Source organism: Hyla sarda, chromosome 5 (genome assembly GCF_029499605.1).
Source record: "Hyla sarda isolate aHylSar1 chromosome 5, aHylSar1.hap1, whole genome shotgun sequence".
Taxonomy (NCBI): Eukaryota; Metazoa; Chordata; class Amphibia; order Anura; family Hylidae; genus Hyla; species Hyla sarda.
In genome coordinates, this window is record NC_079193.1 from 37,568,034 (window position 1) to 37,595,597 (window position 27,564).

General features: G+C 40.2%; 2 protein-coding genes across 6 annotated transcripts in view; one reads left to right on the forward strand and one right to left on the reverse strand.

The window, feature by feature from the left end:
• Window positions 1-27,564, reverse strand: part of LOC130273075 (uncharacterized) — a 99,580-nt gene that overhangs the window by 47,261 nt on the left and 24,755 nt on the right. The window lies entirely within an intron of this gene.
• BMI1 (BMI1 proto-oncogene, polycomb ring finger) lies at window positions 157-27,281 on the forward strand. Its single transcript, XM_056522956.1, has 19 exons — window positions 157-460; window positions 13,510-13,621; window positions 13,736-13,799; window positions 13,922-13,956; window positions 14,067-14,127; window positions 14,268-14,324; window positions 14,403-14,462; window positions 15,397-15,452; window positions 15,861-15,958; window positions 19,768-20,278; window positions 24,072-24,217; window positions 24,489-24,585; window positions 24,754-24,809; window positions 25,020-25,070; window positions 25,281-25,389; window positions 25,476-25,521; window positions 25,662-25,760; window positions 25,950-26,030; window positions 26,114-27,281. The coding sequence occupies exons 1-19, from the start codon at window positions 322-324 to the stop codon at window positions 26,444-26,446; spliced, it is 2,211 nt and encodes a 736-aa protein (XP_056378931.1). The 5' UTR covers window positions 157-321; the 3' UTR covers window positions 26,447-27,281.

A 27,564-nucleotide genomic window follows, 5' to 3' on the forward strand; every position in this document is an offset into this window, starting at 1 on the left:
GGAAACACTGCCATATGTAATAGACAGGTTGGTTTAGTATTGTAAACATTTAAAATCTCTGGTTGCTATGGATAACTCCTCTAGTTTCTCTTGCTGCTTAGATACACCTCTCCCCACTAAGCACAGCAGTTGTCAGTAACCTGTGGCACTCCAGCTATTGTTGAGCCACAACTCCCAGGAGGTCCCGATTATGTGACATGCTGAGAGTTGTGGTGTGTGCTCTGCCGCACATGGCAGTGCAGCTCTGACTACAGAGGGTGAGCCGCTGTCAGCTGGTCTGGTGTGGTCACGTGGTGCGGGGTGGAAGGTCGCTCGATCACAATGGAGCTGTCGGAGGACTCGCTGAGGGGATTGTATCGTTTAGCGGATCCGGCCCAGTTTAGCCCTAAAGCTTTCAGTGCTGTCCTCCGGGCGGCCTTCCAGAGCCTGAGCCCGGACCAGGCCGCACATCCTGCTTTAGGTAAGGGAGAGTGGGGGCAGGGACTCCGCCTGCTGCTGCTGCTGCTGCCGCCTTTGTGCCCGTTATGAGCTGTACGGGCAGAGACGGGCACCGCACTGTGCGCCTCACATTACCAGCAGCTTTTGTTCGTCATCTTGGTGCTGGGCGGCATTTTCCTGGCACACACACCCGGAGAAGGGGAGGGAGGGGGCGATACGTGACAGGCAGGACGGCCTAGTAGCAGCTGGAGGGACACGGAGCCTACGGGTAGAATAGAGGGGATCACAGGAGCAGGGCACTGCTTCTCACCCGAACACTCCTGCATTGTGACTGACACTCGGTAACCCCTAGCAACCGGCTTGTTACAATGTAGTTTATAAATAAACGCCGGGCGCTCATTGGCTGCTGCGGGCACTGGTCAGGCGGGTTCAGACACAATTACTGTTTAGATAGAAAGTATCAATTGTAAACAGAAGCGATGTCCGCAGAGGAGCAGCTGTCACAAGGTGGGGGGCACGTCACTGCTGGGGTGTATGGGTGTCTAGGGTGCTCCCACACCCACTGCACAGACCAGATACTTTATGTTTGTTACATGATATCAGTTCGGAGTCCTCTCTGTTTTGTTTACAGGCTATTTATAAATGTACAGTGGTCCCTCAAGTTACAATATTAATTGGTTCCAGGACGACCATTGTATGTTGAAATCATTGTATGTTGAGACTATAACTCTATGGAAACCTGGTAATTGGTTCTGAAGCCACCAAAATGTCATCCAAAAATAGGGGAAAAAAGTGAGGATTAAAGAGAAAGAAGTAGTAAAGCAATTCCTTACATATGGGATTTGCTTTAAATCCCTGTCTATGTCAGTGTTTCTCAACCAGGGTGCCTCCAGCTGTTGCAAAACTACAACTCCCAGCATGCCCGGACAGCCGTTGGCTGTCCGGGCATGCTGGGAGTTGTAGTTTTGCAACAGCTGGAGGCACCCTGGTTGGGAAACAATGGTTTATGTAGAGGACAGGAGCTTCTTCAGGGTCCTATACAGTACACCCAGTGACCCAAATGGAGCGGCCCTTACTTGGTGTCCAAAAGGAGCAGCTAACCCTGGCACAGGTAAGGAGTAGTACAGAACTTGTAGTTCCTCCCTGTACTGTAGGGGGCGCTACCAGACACCAGTCAGTGCATGCACTTCAGTAATAGAGGTGATTTACCAGTGAATGCCCATTCTAATTGGTCAGTTCCTCCAGATCTGGACTGTCTGTACATTGTATGTTGAGTCTGGTTTCAAGTTACAATGGTCCAGAAAAGACTATTGTATGTTTATGTTTAGGCCATTGTAAGTTGAGGGATCACTGTATATGTTTCTCAAGATCACATGAGGGGGTTTTAGCCTCTGGATGCAAAAGAAGGTTATTCCCAAACACTGATACAAGATTTTCAGCATACAATGGTGTTTACTGGAGCATTTTTAAATTGAAAATATATTGGGGGAGATTTATCAAAACCTGTGCAGAGGAAAAGTTGCCTAGTTACCCATAGAAACCAATTAGATCACTTTCATTTTCCAGAGGCTTTGTCAAAAATATAAGAAGGGATCTGATTGGTTGCTATGGGTAACTAGGCAACTTTTCCTCTGGACAGGTTTTGATAAATCTCCCCCCATTCAGCATACAAAGCCATAGACCAGTGTTCCTACAACTGTTTTAATACTACAACTCCCAGCATGTCTGGACAGCATGCTGGGAGTTGAAGTCTTGCAACATCTGAAGGCACCCTGTTTGGGAAACACTGCAATAAACAGGCCAGATCCCAAGCACATATGAATGGCTGGAGGATCCCACTAATCAGAGCAGGTATTTTACTGGTAAACCCATATTACTGAAGTGCATGCACTGACTGGCAGACTAGTAGGATCTTTCTGCCTACAGTTCAGTGCTTCATGTCTCATACTGCCCTTTACCTGTGCCAGGATGTGGTGACCCCCTGGCCACCGGGTGAGGGTGACTCCATTTTGCCTTTTCGGGTATGCTGTGTGTACTGTACAAGCCCTTGAAGAAGCACCTGCCCTCTATGTTGAATGAGATTTGTATCTTCTTTTATTTCTCACTTTTATATATATGGACTTGCTCTATCTGTATGGGTTTTCTTTTTCGCTGTCATTTTTCTTTAATATTTTTTTTTCTTATTATTATTTTTGGCTGCCGCCTTTAAAACCAGTGCTAGTTTTCTGGTCCCACACACTAGTTTCCATTGAGACATCCTTCACATATGTCCAGCAGTGTCTCCCTTAGATGCTGTAGAAAAAGCATCAAAGGAAAACTGATTGTAGAACTGATCCCGTTTATTCGATTGGGACAGTGCACATTTATCGAGCTTTTCAAGTTGGACGGCAGGCGGTGTAGAATTTCACATGGGCGCCAGACAAGGGAACGCATCTTGCAGAGTTGCCCAGTCCAACTTGCACAATAATGAATGACATTTGTGGCATCAGTTGCAGCTTAGGCTGAGTCCGACATTGGACATATGGGAACCCAGCCTTAAAGGGGTTATCCAGGATAAAACTTTTTTTTTTATATATCAACTGGCTCCAGAAAGTTAAACAGATTTGTAAATTTACTTCTATTAAAAAATCTTAATCCTTTCAGTACTTATGAGCTTCTTAAGTTAAGGTTGTTCTTTTCTGTCTAAGTTCTCTCTGATGACACCTGTCTCAGGAACCACCCAGTTTAGAAGCAAATCCCCATAGCAAACCTATTCTAAACTGGACGGTTCCAGAGACACGTGTAATCAAAGAGCACTTAGACAGAAAAGAACAACCTTAACTTCAGAAGCTCATAAGTACTGAAAGGATTAAGATTTTTTAATAGAAGTAATTTACAAATCTGTTTCACTTTCCTGGATAACCCCTTTAACCGTGTTTGTCCTAGAATCAATTAAGGCTAGATTTACATATATCCGGCATCCGGTTCTGGCAAAACTGGGTGAAAATTTCCACAACTGATGCACCAACTGATGCCAGAAGTGCATCAGTTGTGCATCATCCGGCATCCATTGTTTGTGATCGCCAGCCAGGAGAACGCAGCAAGATGCGTTCCCCTGTCTGTGCCGGTCCGGCGAGTCAAATCATCCGGCGTCTAAACTGAGATGCCGGATGATTGTGAACGGTCCCATTGAAATGAATGGGATTAGTTATGGCTTCATTTTTTGCAGCACCGGAGGGAAAAGAAAACTGACAAAGCATATATTGTAACTTAAAGGATCACTGTATATTAGAATGTTTAATTATTTTTATATATCAAAAACATTCTATTTAGCAACTGCAGCTAAATAATCTAACTGGGTGGCTTGTCCTTGTTATTAGAAAAGTTTAAAAAAAAATTGTAGGCATTTAAGTGACTGTCCCATTCTTCTGAATAGAACCTGCAGAATTCCATGGCCATCAGTCCATTCTTTAATTAACGAAACTTACCCGTATTTTTCGCCCTATAGGACGCATCGGCGTATAAGACGCACCCAATTTTAAAGGTGCAAAATCTAGAAAAAAAAGATTCTGCACCCAACAGTGATCTTCAACCTGCGGACCTCCAGATGTTGCAAAACTACAACTCCCAGCATGCCCGGACAGCTGTTGGCTGTCCGGGCATGCTGGGAGTTGTAGTTTTGCAACATCTGGAGGTCCGCAGGTTGAAGATCACTGGATAGGAGGTAGTACTCACGTGTCCCCGCCGCTCCGGACCCGTCACCGCTGCCCTGGATGTCGCTCCATCGCTGTCGCTGCGTCCCCAGGGTGTCCCCGACGCTCCGGACGTCTTCTTCCCCGGGATCCACGCTCTCCGTCGCCGTCATCACGTCGCTACGCACGCCGCTCCTATTGGATGACGGGACGGCGTGCGCGACGACGTGATGACGTTGAAGGAGAGCGCGCCATGCAAGGGATCCCGGCACGGAGCAGACACCGAGGAGGCAGGTAAGGTCCCTCCCGGTGTCCTGTAAGCTGTTCAGGACGCCGCGATTTCACTGCCGCGGTCCCGAACAGCCCGACTTATGCTTCAGACGCGGCGGTCAGCTTTGATCGCCGCGTCTGAAGGGTTAATACAAGGCATCACCGCGATCGGTGATGTCCTGTATTAGCCGCGGGTCCCGGCCATTGATGGCCGCAGGGACCGACCCGATAGGTGTGTATTTGCCGTATAAGACGCACCAACTTTCCCCCCCCAGATTTGGGGAAGAAAAAGTGCGTCTTATGCGGCGAAAAATACGGTATTTCACATACATACATTTCTGCAATAATATCTGTCACATGAATTCACCCTAAGAAGTGCTATTTCTATGTAAGTACAAGGGAAATGGAGCTGTTTGTCATTCCCACCATTGATACATCTAAATGTGTCCTGATAATGGAATGTTTAAAGCATACTTAACCTCTTAAGCACCAAGCCCATTTTAACCTGAAGGATCAGGCCAATTTCATTTTTGCGTTTTCATTTTTTCCTCCTCGACTTCTAAAATCCATTACTCTTTTATATTTCCATCTACAGACCCATATAAGGGCTTGTTTTTTGTGTGACCAATTTTACTTTGTAATGAAACCTCTCATTTTACCATAAAATGTACGCGAACCCCCAAAAAAAAATTTTTAGGGAGGAAATTTAAACGAAAACCACAATTTTGCACATTTTGGAGGGTCTTATTTTCACACTGTACACTTAACGGTAAAAATGACGTGTTCTTTATTCTGTGGGTCAATACGATAAAAATGATACCCATGGCTAGATATTTTTATATTTTTGTACCGCTTAAAAAAAATCTAAAACTTTATGTACAAAATCAGTATGTAAAATCGCCCTATTTTGACCACCTATAACTTTTTCATTTTTCTGTATATAGGGCGGTGTGAGGGCTCATTTTTTGCGCCGTCATATGTACTTTTTATTGATACCACATTTGCATATATAAAAGTTTTCGATCATTTTTTATAAAAAATTTTGGGGAATAAAATGTGACAAAAAAATCATCATTTTTGGACTTTTTTTCTCCGTTTATGCCGTTCACCGTACGGGATCATTAACATTATATTTTGATAGTTCGGACATTTACGCACGCGGTGATACCAAATATGTTTAGAAAAAAAATGAACGCTTTTTTGGGGTAAAATGGGAAAAACAGACAATTTTTATTGGGGGGGAGGGGATTTTTTAACTTTTTTTTTTTTACTTTTTTCAACTTTTTTTTTACACTTTTTATGTCCCATCATTTGATTGCTAATACTGTTCAGTGCTAGGCATAGGGCATAGCACTGATCAGTGTTATCGGTGATCTTCTTCTCTGGTCCACCATTACAGATGATCGGATCCCTGCGGCAGCGCTGCGGGCGATCCGATCATCTATTTTAACATGTGTACGGCCACAGATGCCGTGATCTGTATTGATCACGGCATCTGTGGGGTTAATGACTGACATCCATGCGATCGCGGATGTCTGCCATTACCGGCGGGTCCCTGGCTGCTGTTAAGGGGTTAAAAGGGTACTCCGGTGGAAAACTTTTATTTATTTATTTTTAAATCAACTGGTGACAGAAAGTTAAACAGATTTGTAAATTACTTCTATTAACCCCTTAACGACCACGGACGTAAATGTACATCCTGGTTTTGCGGTACTTCCCGCACCAGGACGTACATTTACAGAATGGTGCTCGCGTCATACACGGCAGGTTCCGGCTGCTAGCAGCAGCCGGGGACCCACCCATAATGGCCGACATCCGCGATCGCGCGGATGTCCGCCATTAACCCCTCAGATGCCGTGATCAATACAGATCACGGCATCTGCAGCAGTGCGGTACTTTGGATGATCGGATCGCCCGCAGCGCTGCTGCGGTGATCCGATCATCCAGCATGGCGGCCGGAGGTCCCCTCACCTGGCTCCAGCCATCTCCCGGGGTCTTCTGCTCTGGCCTGAGATCGAGCAGACCAGAGCAGAAGATCACCGATAATACTGATCGGTGCTATGTCCTATGCATAGCACTGAACAGTATTAGCAATCAAATGATTGCTATAGATAGTCCCCTATGGGGACATAAAAAGTGTAAAGAAAAAAAAGTGAAAAATCCCCTCCCCCAATAAAAATAAAAATTGTCAGTTTTTCCCATTTTACCCCCAAAAAGCGTAAATATTTTTTTTATAAACATATTTGGTATCGCCGCGTGCGTAAATGTCCGAACTATCAAAATATAATGTTAATGATCCCGTATGGTGAATGGCGTAAACGTAAAAAATAAAAAAAAAGTCCAAAAATGCTGCTTTTTGGTCACATTTGATTAAAAAAAATTAATAATTAATAAAAAATTATCTAAAAGTTTTATATACGCAAATGTGGTATCAATAAAAAGTACAGATGACAGCACAAAAAATGAATACCACCCTATATACGGAAAAATTTAAAAGTTAGAGGTTGTCAAAATAGGGCGATTTTAGATTACTGATTTTGTACAAAAAGTTTTAGATTTTTTTTTAAGCGGTACAAAAATATAAAAGTATCTAGCCATGGGTATCATTTTAATCGTATTGACCCACAGAATAAAGAACACATGTAATTTTTACCATAAAGTGTACAGTGTGAAAACAAAGCCCTCCAAAATGTGCAAAATTGTAGTTTTCATTTAAATTTCGTCCCTAAAAAATTTTTTGAGGGGGGTTCGCTGTCCATTTTATGGTAAATGAGAGGTTTCATTACAAAGTACAATTGGTCACGCAAAAAACAAGCCCTTATATGGGTCTGTAGATGGAAATATAAAGGAGTTATGGATTTTAGAAGGCGAAGAGAAAAAACGAAAACGCAAAAATAAAATTGGCCTGGTCCTTAACGTGAAAATGGGATTGGTCCTTAAGGAGTTAAACAAATCTTAATCCTTCCAGTACTTATTAGCTGCTGAATATTACAGAGGAAATTCTTTTCTTTTTGGAACACAGAGCTCTCTCTCTGCTGACATCTCTGTCCATTTTAAGAACTGTCCAGAGTAGGAGAAAATCCCCATAGCAAACATATGCTGCTCTGGACAGCTCCTAAAATGTGTTCCAAAATTTCCAAATCTGTTTAACTTTCTGGCACCAGTTGATATAAACTGTCTAAAAAACTTGATTGCCACTAAAAATTAAAAAGCATATCACAAAGTATACTTTTCTTTTTTGCATACCAAATGTAGTGTCCACAAGTAGTGAGACACTAGTCTAGATTAGGCCATGTCCAGGTGAGTGTAATGTAGCTGCATGTTTTCACCACAAGTCCCAATTGTGAGTCTATTGACCTAAACTAACAGTATCAGAGTATAAAACATATTCAAATATGCAGCTACATTATGCTAGTCTAAAACTGGCCTAATGCAGTTAAACACTGTTTTTCTCCAGAACCTACCTCCTTCAAATGCGAAGAGACTAGTCAAAATTCTATGCAAACTTATTTGTTAAAATTCTAAGATTCCTCTACCCTTAATGAATGTGCAATAGAGAAAGTGACAGAACCAGCATAGGCTTCTGTTGTTAAAAATATTATATTATTGTATTTTTTCTTCCTCCTGCAACTTGAGCAAATAAGTGTATGTCACACAAAGCAAATTCTTGCAGACATTTATTTTCCTGATTGAGGTTGTTTCTGCAGCATGTGCCTAATTTTTATTTTATTTTTAAACCCTATTCATATTTACAGGACAGAAAACAGCTCTGACAAAAAAAAAAAAAAAAAGTACTAAATAATGATAAATTATAAAGAAATTACTAACCATATTTCTAGCTTTTTAGCACCTCAAGTATGGTATGTATATGAAAATATACATGGGGTAATAACAGTACAAATTACATTTTAGGCTGCTTTACCTGTTTAAAAATAAGTTTAAAAAAAAGGAAATGCAGTATGTTCACACATGGCATTTTTTATTCAGGAATTTATGTGGCTAAAGATCAGTTTTCATCATCTTAATTGGGATATTTCAGGCAGTTTCTGCAACAAATGTTGTGTGAATTCATCCCTCAAAAATACAAAAAAAAACTTGAATGATGCTATCCTATTGATCCCCTATTGTCCGCTACTAGGCCTCAATTGAAGCCTGAGATGACTACAATAGTGGAGCAGCACTATACAAGAACCCTGAATCACACAATTATAATGTAACTGAGCATAGAAAATGGCCCCACAGTCACTACTGGAGAACACTGATATTGTGACTATTACATGTGTAGACAGTGTGGTCACTGCTACAGAAAGTCTTTAACCACCAATTAGAAGAAGGATGTTGAAGGGTGTACCTGACAGGTAAAGAGTAACAGGGTGTGAGGTCTTTGAGGGACATTTATCATTGTGTATATTTAGAAAGTGTGTTTTGACGTAATTTATTTTTGTTTTGATTTTGCTTACATGCAACATATTTATCATAATGTCGTATGATAAAATTTGCACACATAAAAAAAAGAACAATAAATTACTTAAGAACACCACTTTGAGGCCTCTGTGACTTTTTACTGTGTTTCAAAAGAATGTGAAACTTTTTGAAAATGCTCTTCACAGCCAGTTATGTAAGCCAGGTCTGGGCTGGTGTAGATTTGTAACTAATTAGTGACAAAAGTCGCACTTCATAAATCAACAATCACTGCAAATTGAAAAACCAACAGTGTGTACCAAAGTCATTTCATACAAAAGCACTTTATCAAAAAGTTGCACAAATTTTGCCCGAGAAATTTCTGCAACTTTTCTACACCAAAAAAAAGACTAAACATGTTTATAAATTACCTCCTCCCCCCCCCCCCCCCTCTTTAGATTACAGAAAGCAAGTCTTGTTAATGGAATTATGTTTTTATAAAGGTTAAAATACATATTGGATGGGTAAATTAATTTTTGGGGCTAAATCCTTTTTGTATATATAAGCCACTTTTACATGGCTTCAGGTTGGTCACTGTTTTACATCAGTATTATAAGCCAAACTAGATCTAGGTCCAAAACTTTTTCTTTCCTGGTTTTGACTTACAAATTCTATTTCCTGAGAATAACCTGAAAGTGACAAATTTTGTTTCCATTGGGAGTATTTACAGCTCTTTTACAGAATTTACTTTCCAGGGGGATTCTAAGCATATTTGATGCATAATGGTGATTTAAACTGTGCTTTACATTTCCAAAGGGCCTCTGAAAAATTAGGAGGTTGGAATCTGGTTGCTTATGGCAACAGTCTCACTTTTACTTTGTGGTAAAACTTTCTCCACATAGTGTTTCTTTCATAGGAAATTCATTACAATTATAAGGGTATAGTCACTCATGGCAGACTTAATGCAGAAATTTCTATACAACTGAAAAACAGTAGCAGTTATCTGAATGAGGCTGGTAAAGTTAGCTGCAAGCACATGAACTGGGCAATTGACCCAAGAGCCTTTCCTCTATGCTCTTCTTAAAAAACTGCAGCTCTTGTACAGTTTAAGATTTCTAATTAAAAATTAGGGTTCATCATTTTTTATAACAGTGAATCTTTACAATAAATGCTAGAGATGGGGATGGGTGTTTACTTTAAAAAAAATAAAAGAACCATTTACCATGCTTCCTTTAACTGGGGTGAATGTCTATGATTATCTGCTGCAATATACCAAGAATTTACTGTCATTACTGGAACATTGAATGGAGAATTTGATAAATCTAAGATAAATCTAAGAACCATAGTCATTATGATTCAATGTATCTTTGGAACTCTAACAATAAAAATAACCTTTTACATATTCATCTGCCTTTTTATTTATTTATTAATTTTAACTTTCTCAAGGTAGTGTGTGTTTGGTAGTGATCATGCAATGTTGCATGATGTTGTCCTATGATATGGATCATGAGCTTGTACCTAGTTTATTGATTTCTATATTTGGCATTTATTTAGTACTTTGGATTACTGATTTACTTTCTTCTATATCTTTTTATTTACACTGTTTTTAAAAGCAGCTATTGTGTTTTGAAATTACTTTGATGATGAAATAACCCCAGTTGTATAGAGTTTACTGTTTATGTGCACAAGATTAGACTGAAATGGTTATCTGTCATTTTTAACTAAAGAGTATTTTGTGTTTAGTAAGTAAGTAATAAATGTGGGCTGCAGAGAACTTCTGCATGCTACAAATATGTGCATGGGATGCACTTGTGTATTGTATGTATGTGTGTATTGATGTGTGTGTGTGTGTATGTATATAATATATATATATATATATATATATATATATATATATTTCTTTTTATTATTATTATTATTATTATTATTATTATTATTATTTTTGAATGTTTCCAGTTGGTTGGTTGAGTGAAGATTCCATGTGTTTGTATTCAGCCATGTAATGTAGATAACACATACACCACTATGCAGATTACTAGGAAATCCTTAGTTTAATACTGGCCTGAGAATGCTAGTCTTCTCCCTCCTGCCCTGAGAATATTACACAATATTATGTTTTCCAAGGAGTACCTAGTGGGATATTATTTCCAGTTCATTCAAAGTAGCATGGAACATTGTACATTTACTAATAACATGTACCACATTTTATCCACCTTTACGTCCATCGTCCATTTTTATCTTTATGAACTTGTATTATAAATCCAATCGAAGGAAGACAAATTTACAAATAATGGACATGCTTAGCAGTAAATTATCATAGGATTTCTCTTGATCATTTACAAATAGTGAAAATTAAAAGTTTACAAAGATGTCATATAATTCATTGATTTAATTAATGGCAGGTATCCATTGCATTTCACCTTCATTTCATGCTGTGAACCACTCACTGATGGAAATGTCTGTTCACCTACATAAATCCCTGTGTTTTTCCTAATAGTATCCATAAAGTTCTAGTTTTCTGTATGTCACTATTTCCAATGCACAGGATGGTGGTTTTGTTGAGGTCTCATCTCCAGCTATCAGCTGGTTTGTACCCTGAGTATTTGCCTTTTTTCACATTGTGTAGGGTGATGTCCTGTGCTGGGCAGGAGTCGGGGTGCTGTCCTGTTACCCTTGTTTAATTAGCTGTGCTGCTGGATTTCTTGGCAGCCCCTACATAGTGGCAGGGGAGGGATACATTCCTTCATGTTCTTTCTTGGCCCTGTCTTGTATGAGATGCTCAGGTCTTTTGCTTAGTTCCAGAAAAAAAAAAAACATGCTGGAACCTGGTAGTCGTTTATGATTGTACCCAGACTATATGAGTTCTGATTATTTATAGGTTATTGACAACTAATGACACATACTATACTGCACGCCTGTTATTCATAGGTCTAGGAGATTTGTGCATGTATGTGTTTGCCTACAATACTGTATGTATATGAAATGTATCTATGTGGGATATGTAATGCTTATTTCTTCAGTACTATTTGGGAAATAGGTGTACAATTGTTGGACTGGCCTGTGTCATCCAGTGGGGCTGAACCTTGCTGTGTTTTCTGGATTTATTTTCTTCTCTCACTTTTTTATTTTTATTTATTTTATTCATAAATACATAAACGGTGTAATAGGAGATTAATGTCGACAAGAGCAGTAAATGGATGGGTAGAGATAGATAAGTTTTTATAGATAGAGGTTGATAGAACAGTTTATAGATATACATATTTACGTCTTGTATATGTATATATACACTGTGTTTGTACATCTATAGATAATGTCTGTATGTATTCACTACAGCTGTAAACCTGTCATGATGATATAGTTTAATGCAGTGTTTCCCAACCTGTGTGCCTCCAGCAGTTACAGAACTACAACTCCCAGCATGCCCGGACAGCCAAAGGCTGTCCGGGCATGCTGGGAGTTGTAGTTCTGCAACAGCTGGAGGCACACAGGTTGGGAAACACTGGTTTAATGGACACGGGTTACATTGTATATGTGTGTATTGATGACGTGTATCACGGTGGAGACTCGTGGAGTTTACATGCAGCCTGCTGTAGGGATCTTAGATTTGACTACAGTGGTCTTCAAACTGCGGCCCTCCAGATGTTACAAAACTACAATTCCCAGCATGCCCGGACAGCCGTTGGCTGTCCGGGCATGCTGGGAGTTGTAGTTTTGCAACATCTGGAGGGCCACAGTTTGAAGACCGCTGTAAGACGGTTAATAGTTAACACAGCAGAGATCGCTAGTGGAAATGTGTGTGTGTCACTGGTTGTGGGCGGCTGCATGCAGTGCCAGGAAGTGCACCTCGTGTGTGTTGGTCTTGCTGTATGGCCTCTCATTAGCGCTGACACTAAGGGAAAGCTTCATTTACCAGCATTACAGATAAACTGATCATCCCATCTCTGGTAATGGCAGCGGAACACAGATGTATGCAGGCAAATACACTGCATGAGACCTGACACCTGGGATCCATCGTTACCTTTTAATATATTATTCTTTTATCTACTATGATTAAATCAACATATATTAGTAACCTTCCTAATCGCATGTTCCTTTGCCTATTTAATAGTTAAAGGGGTTATCCAGGGGAAAAAACTTTTTATTTATATATATATATATATATATATATATATATATATATATATATAATATATATATATATATCAACTGGCTCCAGAAAGTTAAACAGATTTGTAAATGACTTCTATTAAAAAAAAATCTTAATCCTTTCAGTACTTATGAGCTTCTGAAGTTAAGGATGTTCTTTTCTGTCTAAGTGCTCTCTGATGACACATGTCTCGGGAACCGCCCAGTTTAGAAGCAAATCCCCATAGCAAACCTCTTCTAAACTGGGCGGTTCCCGAGACACGTGTCATCAGAGAGCACTTAGACAGAAAAGAACAACTTCAGAAGCTCATAAGTACTGAAAGGATTAAGATTTTTTTTAAAGAATTCATTTACAAATCTGTCTAACTTTCTGCAGCCAGTTGATTATATATATATATATATATATATATATATATATATATATATATATATATATAGTTTTTTTTTTTCCTGGATAATCCCTTTAACTATTTTGAATTGTCGAGACCTATCTTTCTAAAGATCAATGTTGTCTATTGATGAGGATGACAATTTCTTGTATCTTGTGACCTAACTGATCTCTGTATTGTTTGTGTTGATCTAGATGACACAGTGTTTCAGCACATCCCCCCATGTCACATGAAAGAGTGTCACTCTGCAGCCACTACGTGTATACTGGAAGCAGTGAGGAACAATATAGATAGAGCAGCTCTCAGGTATCTGCTCCTTATCTATATCCTGCACATACATATTTCTTGGGGGGGGGGGGGTGGAGGGGGATAAAGTGATATTATCATTCTGTGTCCTCTCATTACTCCTGTTCCCAACAGCACATTCCTGGAGGACAGCAAATTCGATAAAGAGAGGACAGAGCACTTCTGGACAGAATACCAGGTTCTTATATCGGGCTATTTATTTATGTATTCATTTATTTATTAATTCATATTCAAATATGCGGTTACATGTGTTTTCTAAATATGAAGGATGGCAATTAACACGTCTCTACTATATTCCAGAAACACAAAGAGTCTCTGGAAATTCTGCTAGAAAAGTGAGTGTTTTTCTCTTTCTAGAACAACCTCAGGCATCCATAACTTTGAGTAGACCAGCTTTACCTTTTAGGTCTACATTTTTTAACGAGTCAATATTATTTTTACTCAGCATTGGCAGAGCTCCCCCGCATGTGTCTGATGTGTCCTGGCGTCTTGCCTATGAAATAAAGGTGATTGCACAATATTCATATATATATATATATATATATATATATATATATATATATATATATATAATATATACACACACACACACACAGATATATATGTTATAATCCTTTAGCTATAAGAAAGTTGTTCTTCTCGACAGACCAATCAGTTGTACAAAACCTACCGACCTTCCTACTTGGTGAAATTGAATTTAGAGGTAAACATGCATTTCTTCTAATGTTCTATCGTGGCAGATTTTCAACATGTTTCCTAAACTTAGCTATTTGCTTTATAGTCCCCAGATACAAGCTTGGCCCAGGACATTAATTTTAATTGCTCAATGGAACAACTGCAGGTATCTATTTATACTACCTTAAAAAAATAAAAATATGATTATTCGTGGTATTTACAGTAGTGACCTAACGATAAGGCTGAAAATTGATACTTCAGATCTATATCTGTATCTTCTGTGCCAGTGGTCTCCAACCTGCGGACCTCCAGATGTTGCAAAACTACAACTCCCAGCATGCCCGGACAGCCAACGGCTGTCCGGGCATGCTGGGAGTTGTAGTTTTGCAACATCTGGAGGTCCGCAGGTTGGAGACCACTGTTCTACCATATCAGGCCAGGGATGTCAGCGGTGTCTACAGATGATACAATTAGACTCCTTGACTGATTACATAACATGTCATTCTATGCTGTAAAAACATGTAGCTGAACTGCATAGTTTTCTGTGTGAGTTGATGTTATTAAAAATATTTCCAAGTCAATAATAATTATTGTCATGATTTCTGTTTTACGATTCCCACCTATATATATCATTTAATACAGTATTTCCTGACCCATGCCTCTCTAGCTATTAGGAAACTGGTAGTCCCCCAACAGTTGTAGATCACTTGTATATCTCTATGTTTTTATGGGTTTGCTTTAATGTATAGCCCAATAGTGGAAGCCAGCTTCATGTGACCCCATCATCACTATCACTCTGAATTCTCACGTGTGATTTCTGACACACTTTTAGGTGCATTTTTTTTTTAGAGTAGATCCAAAAAGATCCAGACCAGCATGAAAAAAAAAGTACTTCTCCCCTCTTTGGACTCTGTTCAATCCTGTGTTTGTCTTCTCACAACCAGTAACTAGCTGAAACATAATAATACTTTTTTTTTTATGCAACCTCCCTTACTTTACTATCCTATCCTTTCTTTGGTTTAAAAAGTGCAACTAAACAGCACTTGTAAAAAAAAAAAAAGAATACATAATGCTATTATTGCTGTTTATTTTTCTTTAAGGATTTAGTTGGGAAACTTAAAGACGCTGCTAAAAGTTTGGAGAGGACATCCCAAGTGTGACGACAGAATCATCTGTGTCCAAAGAAGAAGAAATGAATAATGTTTACCCAGAGACTGTTGCATTCCATACAAGTGCGATTTGGTGACTGAAGAAAGTCTCTGTGACATACTACATTGACCACTTTCATATTCCACGTTCTGAATACTAACATTTACCACTGCCTACTAATCCCAGTCTCTGAAGCATTTGCCAATTTACAGTTTCTTGCATTTATACTTAACCATGAGCTCCCAGGACATGGCCAACCCAACCCCCCCCTTCCCCCGAATGGATTTTCTAAACCCTTTATAATGGATGTCATTTGTCAGCACTGAATAAATATTATGGTGAAACCAGATTTTGTGGTTTATTCTGTGTGTCCTTTGTCTAGTTGTTAGTATATCATTGGTGCCATATAAATCAGCTACCAAACCTCTTGTGTGGTGTCATTGAGTGTGGGTGCAGCACAGATCCGGCTGGAAGGCAATGAAATGATCATAGGGGTGAACACTGCAGCTCCAGGTATCCAGTATGAAGAGACTGAAAACTGCATGTGTTCAAAGCATAGAATGGTAAAAAAAAAATATATATATATATATATTTTGTATTGTATCTTTTTATGTTTGGGGAGGGAGAAAAAGTTGCCAGTATAGCATGCTTTCCTGAAGAATAAAGCGAAATAACACAAATAAATGAGAATACATTGTATACACTGGAATTCAACAAAAATCACATCCTATTCTGGGAAATAAATATAATATTCATACCAGAATTAATATCCTGGAATTTACTGTATCCTGTGACGACACTGTACTATTAGACAATTAACGTAAAGCAATGACTGTGCACATCACAACCGAAGATGAGAGAAATATGAATATGAAATGTACAAGGTCAGTTTTACGTCTATATCCTTTACTAGGAGAATGTGGAGTAACATCAGAAATATCTATATTTCTAGTACAACTTCCAGAGAGTCTTCTTGTGGTCTTCAACCTGCGGGCCTCCAGAGGTTGCAAAACTACAACTCCCAGCATGCACGGACAGCCGTTGGCTGTCCGTGCATGCTGGGAGTTGTAGTTTTGCAACCTCTGGAGGTCCGCAGGTTGGAGACCACAATAAAATGGAGAGAGCTGGGAGCTGCCTCATTCATGCTGTTCTGTAATCCATAATACTCCCCCCACTGTCGGGCACACATTCCTGCCTTTGCACAGCCCTGTGCCCGGAACGGGCGGTGCTTTTGTTCAGGGGGTCACAGACCACCAGCGACCACCCCAGGGCAGAATAAGCGGAAGATCACAGTACTGAGTATGTATGGTTTTTTGTTTTTTTTTTAGAGAGAGATCTAGGATCCAGTAGAAGAATTTCCTCACTGCTGGTGCATAAATCCTCTGTCCTGTCGTGGAATCAGATAACTAGTTGCACATTTGGAAAACCAAAGGGATGTATGAATGTGAAGGACGGATTCGTTTAGGTGATACAATAATCTAATAGATATGATAAACCTATATATATATAATCACACATATAGAAACCCCATACATGGTGAGAGATAATGTGTAGCTGTGAGCTATACTCTCTCCTTTATAGAGAGGTTACAGGTCTGATACAAATCTGTATAACTATATTCTCCTCCTACTGTGTATCACTATATAGACCCCCCCCCCCCCTAGTTATTTTTAGGAAGTAAGGTGGACTCTGTGTTCTTTACATAACTTCCCATTTGTTCCCTATAATATAAAAATAGATCTGGGTAGATATCTGTACAGTTGTGCTCATCGCAGTACACATTGTTCTACTCCTCACCATATATATATAGATAGATAGATAGATAGATAGATAGATAGATAGATAGATATTGTACATATGCATAGCTGTCCTCCAGAGTAACATTAACCCGTTCTTACAGGGTGCTGTGGGTATATCGTCGTCCTGTGATATCGTGACAAGAGCCCTATATAGATCAATGATTCTTCAGCTGTATTTCTATGGCTATATAAGGCTACACCTCTTGCTGGTGCACGCTGGCTACATATGGGTTTTGCCACCTCCCAGTCGTTATAGCTTTACAGCATAGTGGTGGCTATCCTAGTCGGCTACTTATATCCGTGCAGTTATCTATAAATCTAAAGATACTATAGCTTTAGATTCAGTTGCGTTCTCTGTATATAAGGTACATGGAGTGTTCTTGTATATAAGGTACATCTCTACCCCCTCGTTAGTATAGTTATTAGTATGGGTTATGCTGCTCTAGTCTGTACAGCGTTCACAGATAATACCCTATGGATATAAAAATCCGCCTAGATACCACACTTCGTTATCACTATGCCGCACTATTTCTGCACACCTCTAGTTAAGTAGTTGCAAACTAGTTTCTACACTACAGGTACATCTGTATAGCTGCACTGTAAACGTGTATGCAGGTAGTTTCTCTACAGTCTTCGTGTGTCTAATTGGTAACATATATATATATATATATATATATATATATATATATATATACACACACACACACACACACACGCATAGTTACTGCACATAGATGTAGTGAAATTGTATCTAGACGCATTTAGTCAGTGCTCTAGGGATAGATCATATCTAGTGAGGACACGGTGGTCTGATCTTTATGATAGTACACTGTGTACATCAGTGGTCTTCAAACTGTGGCCCTCCGGATGTTGCAAAACTACAATTCCCAGCATGCCCGGACAGCCGTTGGCTGTCCGGGCATGCTGGGAGTTGTAGTTTTGCAACATCTGGAGGGCCACAGTTTGAAGACCGCTGGTGTACATCTAGGTCCTCTACTTGAAGACTATGGTTGTGTTTTGGTACACGGTAGTCATTTCTGCTACTCTTGAACTGTAAAGGTGTGTGTATTTATGTAGAACTAGTTATACTGTATTCCTATCTGTATACAACATAGTCACCTAGTTAACTGAGAATGGTTATATACAGTAGTTTTATCTACAGTTCTTTGTATACAGTGGGTATCTATGTCAGTCTATGCATTTTTACGCCAAGGTGGATATACCTTTTATTACACTAAAATTATACACAGAGTTACACACCACTCGAAAAAGTCACATGCTTAATAGGGTTGAACCAAAGAAGGGGAGAATATGTAGCTGAACGTATATAGATGTGCATACATCCATACACGTTATTGGGTGTATATTTACCTATTCAGCTAGTACACAGTGACATATTTCTACATCGATTAATACATTGTAATTATACATATATAGCTAGTTAGACCTAATAGACTATAGTCATATGTCTAGCATCGTGGTTAGACATATATCCTTTAGCGAGTACCCTGTACATGTTAGTGTATATATCTCATTTAGCTCTATATACGATATGTGACCAGTAATCGAACTATGACTACATCCCTGTCGGTGATACCTGTGTTGTAATCGCTAAATCCCTCAACTCATTAATCGCAGTTTATAGCATCGCCTGTTTCCACCTCCGGTATCGCTGTATCTACTCGACTTCTAGGCATTTGCCTGTACTGTGGATATCCATTGGTTATGTCGTTGTACCCAGCAATACACCCCTTCGAAAGATGTCATCCTGACAATCTCGCTAGATGTATGTCTTCACAGTCTACAGAGCCTCCCATGTGCAGTGCTAGTAAAATGGGATGTCTGTATGCCTGCGATTATTAGTGTATCACGACATGGCTGCACAAGCGTTGCCTACAGTACTATATGAACATGGTTCTGTTCTCTCTTTATGTTGACTCTCTTATTTTTCTGTATCTTCACACTTGTGACGTTGTCTCCCATATTAAGATCTTTGGCTCTTTTGTGTAGTACAATTGAATCAATCTTCTCGGCATTTATCGTCCGTCACACCCATTCATCGAGGAATTCCTGGAATATACTCTCCATCCCAACTTTACCACTCTGGGGCTTGGATTCATAGGGGACTAATTTTCTTTAACTTGGTATACAATGTTTTCTAATACAGTACTCATTTATGGCGATAGTTTACTAGAGTAAACTGTATCAGATACAGAATCGATAGATAAATCAGACGATGATAGATAGATAGATAGATAGATAGATAGATAGATAGATAGATATTAGATGAACCAACTCTCATTTACTCAACACGTAATGCGAAATTAAAACAATTGCAACAATTGCAATCCGGCATAAAATGATAATATTACAGAGTGCCATGTATGTGCACGCAGACTATTACACAAGTGTGCACACAGAAGAGTACGCGTATGATGAAGTGTGCACACAGCAGTGAGTGTGTAGATGATGTGAGTGTGCACAGTGTGTACACTAATTCCCAGGCCGCCCTTAAGGAATGAGACCACGTGACGTTGCGGGGCGGGCGGACTCTGAGCCATTTTGGGGACGGTGTCAGTTTGCAGTGTGAGGCTCCAGCGAGCGGAGAGTCCGGGCAGGCAGGGAGAGAGCGGTGTTGTGAGATCGGGGCTCTGAGTTGGGGGAGGAAAAATAGCTGCAGGGCCAGGCTGTGCACCGGGAGGAGAGGGAACACCGTGCACATAAACAGGCGGTCAGGACAAAGCGCTGAACATGGTGTAATCTGCCCGGATCCGGCGACAAGAGGCGGCAGCGCTTGCAAGGTTGCACGGCTGCAAAGCGCAGGAAGCCGAGGAGGTATCGGGGGACCTCCCACCCTCGGTTTGGCTTTGGCTGGAGAAGTGGGGGATGAACGCAGTCCCTGCACTGACAGCGTCTGCAGATCAGCTCAAGATGGCCGCCCCTGGGCTGCTGCTCATCCGCTGAGCGCCCCCCCGGACACCGCATTGTCCCCGGACCCCCCAGCAACAGCAGCCACCCCAAAGAGAAGCTCACGGTAAGTGCACGGTGCGCGCTGGGCGCCCTCCTTGGTGGGGGGTTGGTATCAGTGGTGGTGGCGAGGGTGGGGGAAGTGGGTGTTTGTCTGGTTATACGTAAATATAGAGGAGGGGGAGTGATGGGGGTGGGGTGTGAATGTTGGAATTCGGTAAAGGGGTATACACAGGTAGTTGGGGGAGCAGAGGGTATTTGGGGGTGGGGTGGGCAGAGGGGAACACGTGAGAACAGAGGTGCCATCTTCTGATTGCTCATGTGCTGCCCAATCTGAGTCGTGGTGTTCTTTCCCTAACCTCTGTATATAGACATGCCCCCTGTCCTCCTACCCCATGTCAGCATGCTCCCACCCCTTATAATTCATGTCATACCTTTCACCCTGCACCCCATTCTCCTACCCTTGGGGTCCCTTTTACCCTATGTTCTCACATGGAGTTGTCTAGAGCTGGCATGGTCTGGGTATAAAGGACTAGCGTCCAAAATTGTGAATCTCACATTTGTGGGAACAGGTTGCAATGGTAGTATGGTCTCAGTTTGTCATGTGCTCTGGATACAATTTGTCCTTAAGATCATTTACTGTGTAAATATTTGTATTTTCTGTTTGTTTTGGTGCACCACAATAAGCTGATATCTTGTTGTGTGTACAGTTGTCATGTCCTGTACATGCTTTGTGCTGCTTGGATTTGCATGGTGTTCAGCCCTGATGGTTGGGGTTCAGAGGCTTGTGACAGTTAATCACCATTGGCAGGGTAGCTTTGCAGGTCTCCATATATTATTATAACACTTGTCTTAAACTCGGTATACCAATGTACAGTACAAAGACTACATTATTTCTTGACGTGCACCCTTGGTCCAGAAAGTAACAACACAAGTGACAGAAGTCTTTGAGCTCTTCTAGGGGAGCACTATTGATGACGTTCCAGTATATGCATTGTATCAGGCACATTTATCGGGTATACTAAAGTTTTTTTAACCATTAGAAAATTGATGTCTACAATCCATGCGAACTGGAGCTCAATAATTTCATTGTGTTATCTAGACAATCCCTATTGGCTTCATATTATGTGTTTTACATGGACCCTGGAATAATGCTTAATGGTAAACTTGCCTAGCCATTTTTATCCCTGGGTCCTGTATTGGCTGTGTGTCTAGGATATAGACCGCACACCTTTGTGCCCTTTAACCCTTTGGATTTTCAACAGGTCCACCATTGCTTTTTTGTTTAACATAAACAGGCCCTTAACAGCATAAATTTCATGTGTGTGTATGTATGTATGTGTATATATATATATATATAATCAATCTTCATCAATTCTTAAATTAGGTGTATGTTCCTTGTCTGAAAATGACACCTGATGGAAATGTCATATCTGTGTGTGTGTGTGTGTGTGTGTATGTGTATATATATATATATATATATATATATATATATATATATATATATATATAATATGGTTTTAATGATCAAACTCTTTGGAACCTTTTGTTGAGGTTTCGAAGTTCATAAATTCCATACCAGATAAGTCACCTCCATGCCAGATAAGTTCTCATAGGGATGAACTAGTTGTAGTGTTTATAGCATCTCGTCTTCATTGTGAATGAATTGAGGTATAAGGGGATATTTGTATGGTACTGCCTGATCCTACATTGGTAGTTGGTGGTGAACTAGTCTCAATCTCCTTGCAGAAGAGATGTAAAGATGTCCCTCATTTAAATAGGTTTGGTGACTACTGTTCTTGCACTTGTCTCCATTCAAACTTGTCCATTTTGCGATAAATATATACCTACTCTTCTTCATCTTACAGAAGTGGTAGATATGATCTGACAAGGCATCCTTCCATTAATTGAACAAATACTTGTAAAGTTGTGACCTATAGACAACTCTATAGTCCTGCCGAAAATTGAAAACATAACTTCCTTCTTCATTTCCATGAGAAGGTTCTTAGCCAAAGGACTGTGGCACTACATCATCAGGTTGACAGATAACCAGTCCTTTAGTCATGGCACTGTGTGTGTGAAAGGAACATGTGCTTAGATATTGCTCATGTGACTTGGGTAGAAGTACTTGAGTGTCATAAAGGTGCGAGGAAGTCGGCGAGTTGCTAAGAATTTACTCCTGACTTTGTATTGTACTATTGTTCCAACTCTCCATAGGTGAACGTTCTTTTTAATATATGTCGGACTAGCACTATCCAAATTTACAAAGTAGATTAAGTATTTTATAAGTGACCATGACGTTTTATTACAAAATTATTAGTGGCATATACTTCTATTGGGTATAGATTAACTACAGCCCGACTCCATGCTCATGTGTTGCTGTCAATACATTCAATTAAAGGTGCATTTATTGTTTCACCCACCCCCTCCAGCAGTTTACATTGGATGGTCCTTTTTCTAATGAACCAGGGCACTAGGCAATTATAGGTTATATTAATTGCAACTTTTTGGAGCGATATATTATAAGGATATGTAAAATGCACAGATTTCTGATTTCTGGCGGTTCTCTTCTGCATGCAGGGCTGAATAGAGGAACCCCAACTTTATCCAGCCCCCAGTATGTTCAGGGTGGAGACTTGTGTGTGACCCCGGCACTTGGTGTGATTTCTCGCCTTCTTTCCCTCCCTCTCAGCTCTTTGTCTCTTCCCTGTACTGCGCTGGGCGCCTCTTGGGTTCTCTCCCTCTCTCTTTTCCTCCTGTCCAGCTCTCTTTCCTCCTCCTTCCCCTCTTGTGTTCACCTCCCCCGCCTCTTGCACTTGAGATCGCTGCGCTGTATTTGTTTTTCTAGATTCTCCGTATATTCCTAGAAGGGAAAGCCCTGTTTGCTGTTAGGAGCCACGAACTACTCAGTGTTCCCCCCCCCCCCTATCACCTCCAGCAGGGTCTTCCTCTTGGCATCTATCTGCATGTTCTCTCCCGGCACAGTCCAATTCTATATGTCGGGGTTTTTCAAGCAGTAATCAGGTTCCCCTAATGTTGCAGGCTATTTAGAAAACTTGTGTGAAATTGGTTCTTGTGGATTGTCCTATCAGCAGTACGCACTAGTTTATTGCACACGTGGATGTAGTATTTCCTCAAATTGACGAGCTTTTGTCAAAGTGGACCCTATATGCACACTTAATCCAAACCATGTGCAAAGCTGATCGGGCGCATAGAAGTTAATTGGTACCAACAGCCCATTCGGGTGCCCCCCCCCCCCCCCAGCACCTCGTGTAACTCCACTGCTGGGTTTCCTCCCCATCTCCAGGCAGTGGCAGGATGCCAAGTGTAAGTGTAGGTTGCTATAGTAACGGAAGGATTGCAGCTTGGGCACCAGCGCACGGCAATGTGCTTCTTTCATCAATAAAATAGCCTGTCTTCCTGGTTGGCAGCTCTAGATTCCTGCTTTGCCGTCCGTTTTGCCCATGGTGGAGAGTTCATGCAGCCGTGATGTGACTCTGGGGTGCATCATCTTATTATGCCCACTTTGTGGGTCTATGGAGAACTGAAGTTCACCATGATCGTGAGAAATGCTACCTGGTTTGTTCCGTCAGGTTTTGCACTTGTATCTTTGAGGATTTAGGCATGTAGTCCAAGATTTTATGTTTTTATATGTATCGTCATTGTCTGCGTTGTAGTAGGTTCTCGCTGCAGCCACAGTAATCTTCCTTTTCTCTCCAACATGGTCCATAATTGCACATAGCTTTCCCATTAGCACCCTCCATGTTCAACACATCCGCACGTGGTTTGGGGACACTACTAGCTAGATTTGTACATGGCTAAATGTGCCATCTGTGACTTATCGACTGTGTTTCTTTCAGAGGGAAAGAGAGAGTGTCCTCTTCTACTGTCACCATGCATCGGACAACCAGGATTAAAATTACCGAGCTCAACCCCCATCTGATGTGTGTTCTCTGTGGTGGATACTTCATTGATGCCACAACAATTATTGAGTGTCTTCATTCCTGTAAGTTGCTATTCATATTTGCGGTAAATAGCATTTTCGGGAATAAATGTGCAATTGTTACGTTTTATTTCCTGTTTCATATTTAAGCACATTGTCGAATTTCTGATTTATGTGAACTTGTTGCTTAAAAAAAAACCTGTAATAAAGCTATATGAGATTTTTATCTTCGAGTGTACAGGTTCATCATCGTCATCAACCAATGCAAGTGCTAAATTTTTTTTGTTTCAAATTTTCTGGTTCATTTATAAATTGCTCTTTCTTCATTTCACAGTCTGTAAAACATGCATCGTGCGTTATCTGGAGACAAGCAAATATTGTCCTATCTGTGATGTCCAAGTGCACAAGACTAGACCCCTGTTGAATATAAGGTGGGTTGTAGTTCTTGAATTTGAAGCCCGGTTCTACTTAGAATTGAATTGTGAGTGGAAGGAATCTTTTGTGCAGACCATGTCAAATAATACAGGGATGGTCAAAGTCCCGTTGTGATGAAGTGCCCTGTCTTATGTCCAGCTATTTAGAATGCTTTTCCTTTTCAGGGCAGACAAAACCCTCCAAGATATCGTGTACAAGCTGGTGCCAGGACTTTTTAAGAGTAAGTAATAAGTAACGATTCTTATACAAAGGTTTTCATTTAGATAGATATATATTAAAAATAAAAAATAAAAATACAAAAAAAACGCAAACAGTACCACCCAGAAATGTCTCCAAGGTACAAGCTTGGGTACACATTTGTCCATGGGTATAAAACAAAATGGCACAAGTAAAAGACACAAACATGGGCTAAACAACGTGTCTCTTGCAGATGAAATGAAACGAAGAAGAGACTTTTATGCAGATCATCCTTCTGCAGATGGTAAGAATCTACCCATGATTTCTATTCATGAAGTCTCTTGAATGTGTATTTCTGTTCTATACTAGTTTCATTAACTGTTTCATGTTTGCAGTGTGTCTAGTCGCACACTAAACTGCTACCAAAGTACTTCTGTCTCTGCTGGGCCCGCCAAGCAATTTTTATGCTTTTTAGATACACACACACATAACATATATATATTTATTGTTATAGTAACAAATGGCTCCAATGAAGACAGAGGAGAGGTTGCAGATGAGGACAAGAGGATAATCACAGACGATGAGATTATCAGTTTATCCATTGAGTTCTTCGATCAGAACAGGCAAGCCCAATGAAAAGGCTCCAATTACTTGAAAAGTTTCAACATAAATCTGGTCACATAATCAATCATCTTTTTTTTTTTTATAGGCTGGATCGCAAAGGAAGCCGGGAAAAAGAGAAATCGAAAGAAGAGGTATTGGCTTTAAGTATATGTCTGATTCCCAAGGTTTTATTGGAGTTTTCCAGCCTTTGCTTGTCCAAGCATGATAGTTCTTTAGTAGTAAGGAGTGAAGCAAATGTAATAGAATGAATTACTGTACTTTCTCCTAGCAGACTAATGACAAGAGGTATCTGCGCTGTCCGGCAGCCATGACAGTGATGCATCTACGGAAGTTTCTTAGAAGCAAAATGGATATACCTAGTACCTTTCAGGTAATAACCTCCTGCTTTATACTGCTCATGTACTGTATTCATGACACAGTCCTTGTGTATCTAATCGTCTGCGATTACTATTATAATGTGTTTTTATTTGCACAACCAGTCTAGATTGTGGTCAGTTCTTCCAATAAACAAAAGGTAAAGAGAACGTGAGTGATCAAATAATATTATATATTTCTCCAGATCGATGTCATGTATGAAGAGGAGCCCTTAAAAGACTATTACACCTTAATGGACATCGCATATATATACACCTGGAGAAGGGTAAGCAACTGATCAAGGGTGTTCCCTCAGGTAGAACTGTAACACATCAATGGACAGCTCTGATGCCTGTTTTCTTTCTACAGAATGGGCCTCTTCCTTTAAAGTACCGAGTAAGACCCACATGTAAAAGGATGAAAATCAGCCACCCTACTGACAGAGTGAACAACATTAGTGGAGACCTTGAAAGTGACTCTGGTAGTGACAAAGCAGGAAGTCCAGCGGGTGGGGTGGCTTCCACTTCCTCCTGCTTGCCAAGCCCCAACACCCCGGTCCAGTCCCCACACCCACAGTTCCCTCACATCTCCACCACCATGAATGGGACCATTTCCACTCCCAACAACAACCACCAGAATCCTTTCAGCAATCGTGCACGGAAAATGTCACTGAATGGATCAGTGGCCACTTCTTCAGGATGAGAAGCTACCAAAAAAGACAAGCACCCTGATCTATAAACCTCTTCATGCAATTACAAGCTTTGTAGATGCTAATACATGTGACTGTCCAAAATTGCTTAATCTGTAGTTGAAAACTCCAAAAATGGCAATTGTCGGAGTTGGCAGTGATTATTTTTTTTTTTTTCTACCTGGAAATTTGATGGAGAAAAAGGACTTGACAGTGTGTATTCTTCATGTTCATTACTGGATATATAAAGCTGTAAAATGGGACTTTGCTGGATACAACCGATATGTGGATATAATGTCACTATATACATATTATGTAAAGGCTTTTCTCTCGGACTGATCATGGGATACATTTGTGGCTTTTGGACACCTGGTACATTTTTGTTATGCTTTGGACTAGTTTGGATTAATCTAAAATGTTCGGTTCTGGGGATTATTGAAACATTATGGATGTATTAAAAAGGACAACTCCAGCGTTGTATCCACTTTCTTGGAATTGGTGTAACCTTGGATATATTATTCTCTATGGACAAACCACAATCTATCTTGTTTTATTGGTGTTTTGTGGACCATTTTAGAGCACACTGTCATCTTCTCCAATCCAAGTGCTTTATCATCCTACCAAAAGGAAACTACATAGACAGTTTTTTTTATGTAGCCATTTCACTGTGAATAGTGAATAATGTCCTTAAGCTTTCATGGTTTCCAGGTCTCTATTTTGGCATTACTGTAAAGACCTGTTTCCTACCGGACTTAGATGGTTTCATTCATTCATCTGGCATCAAAGAGTCGATCAGTTCCTGCACCGAATCGATCAAAACTTTAGACAAACTTTCATTTTTATTTTTTTTTAACGCAATTTTTTTGTCTAAAAAGCGGGTACTGCCGTTTATTTTACTGACTTGTGATTCGCTTTTGTAAGAATCAGTTGGCATTATGCTGGTTGTAAAATGCCATATTGGTATATATGACATAACAGGAAGACAGTATTGTATGATATATTTATAAATACTATAAATGAAGAGTTTGTTTCATGATTGTTTAAAACTTCCCTTATCCATTATAGTTATGCCAGTGCTTATAACACAGGCCACAAAGTCTCTGTAAGGGTGCATTCACACGCTAGTAACTGA

What these genes read in the sequence shown, in the direction of transcription:
- BMI1 (XM_056522956.1), top strand. Translation starts at nt 322, where the DNA reads ATGGAGCTGTCGGAGGACTCGCTGAGGGGATTGTATCGTTTAGCGGAT. An exon ending in TGGTGAAATTGAATTTAGAG is followed by an intron (nt 14,325 to 14,402) that starts GTAAACATGCAT and finishes TTTGCTTTATAG; the next exon opens with TCCCCAGATACAAGCTTGGC. An exon ending in GGTGAACACTGCAGCTCCAG is followed by an intron (nt 15,959 to 19,767) that starts GTATCCAGTATG and finishes TTAAGGAATGAG; the next exon opens with ACCACGTGACGTTGCGGGGC.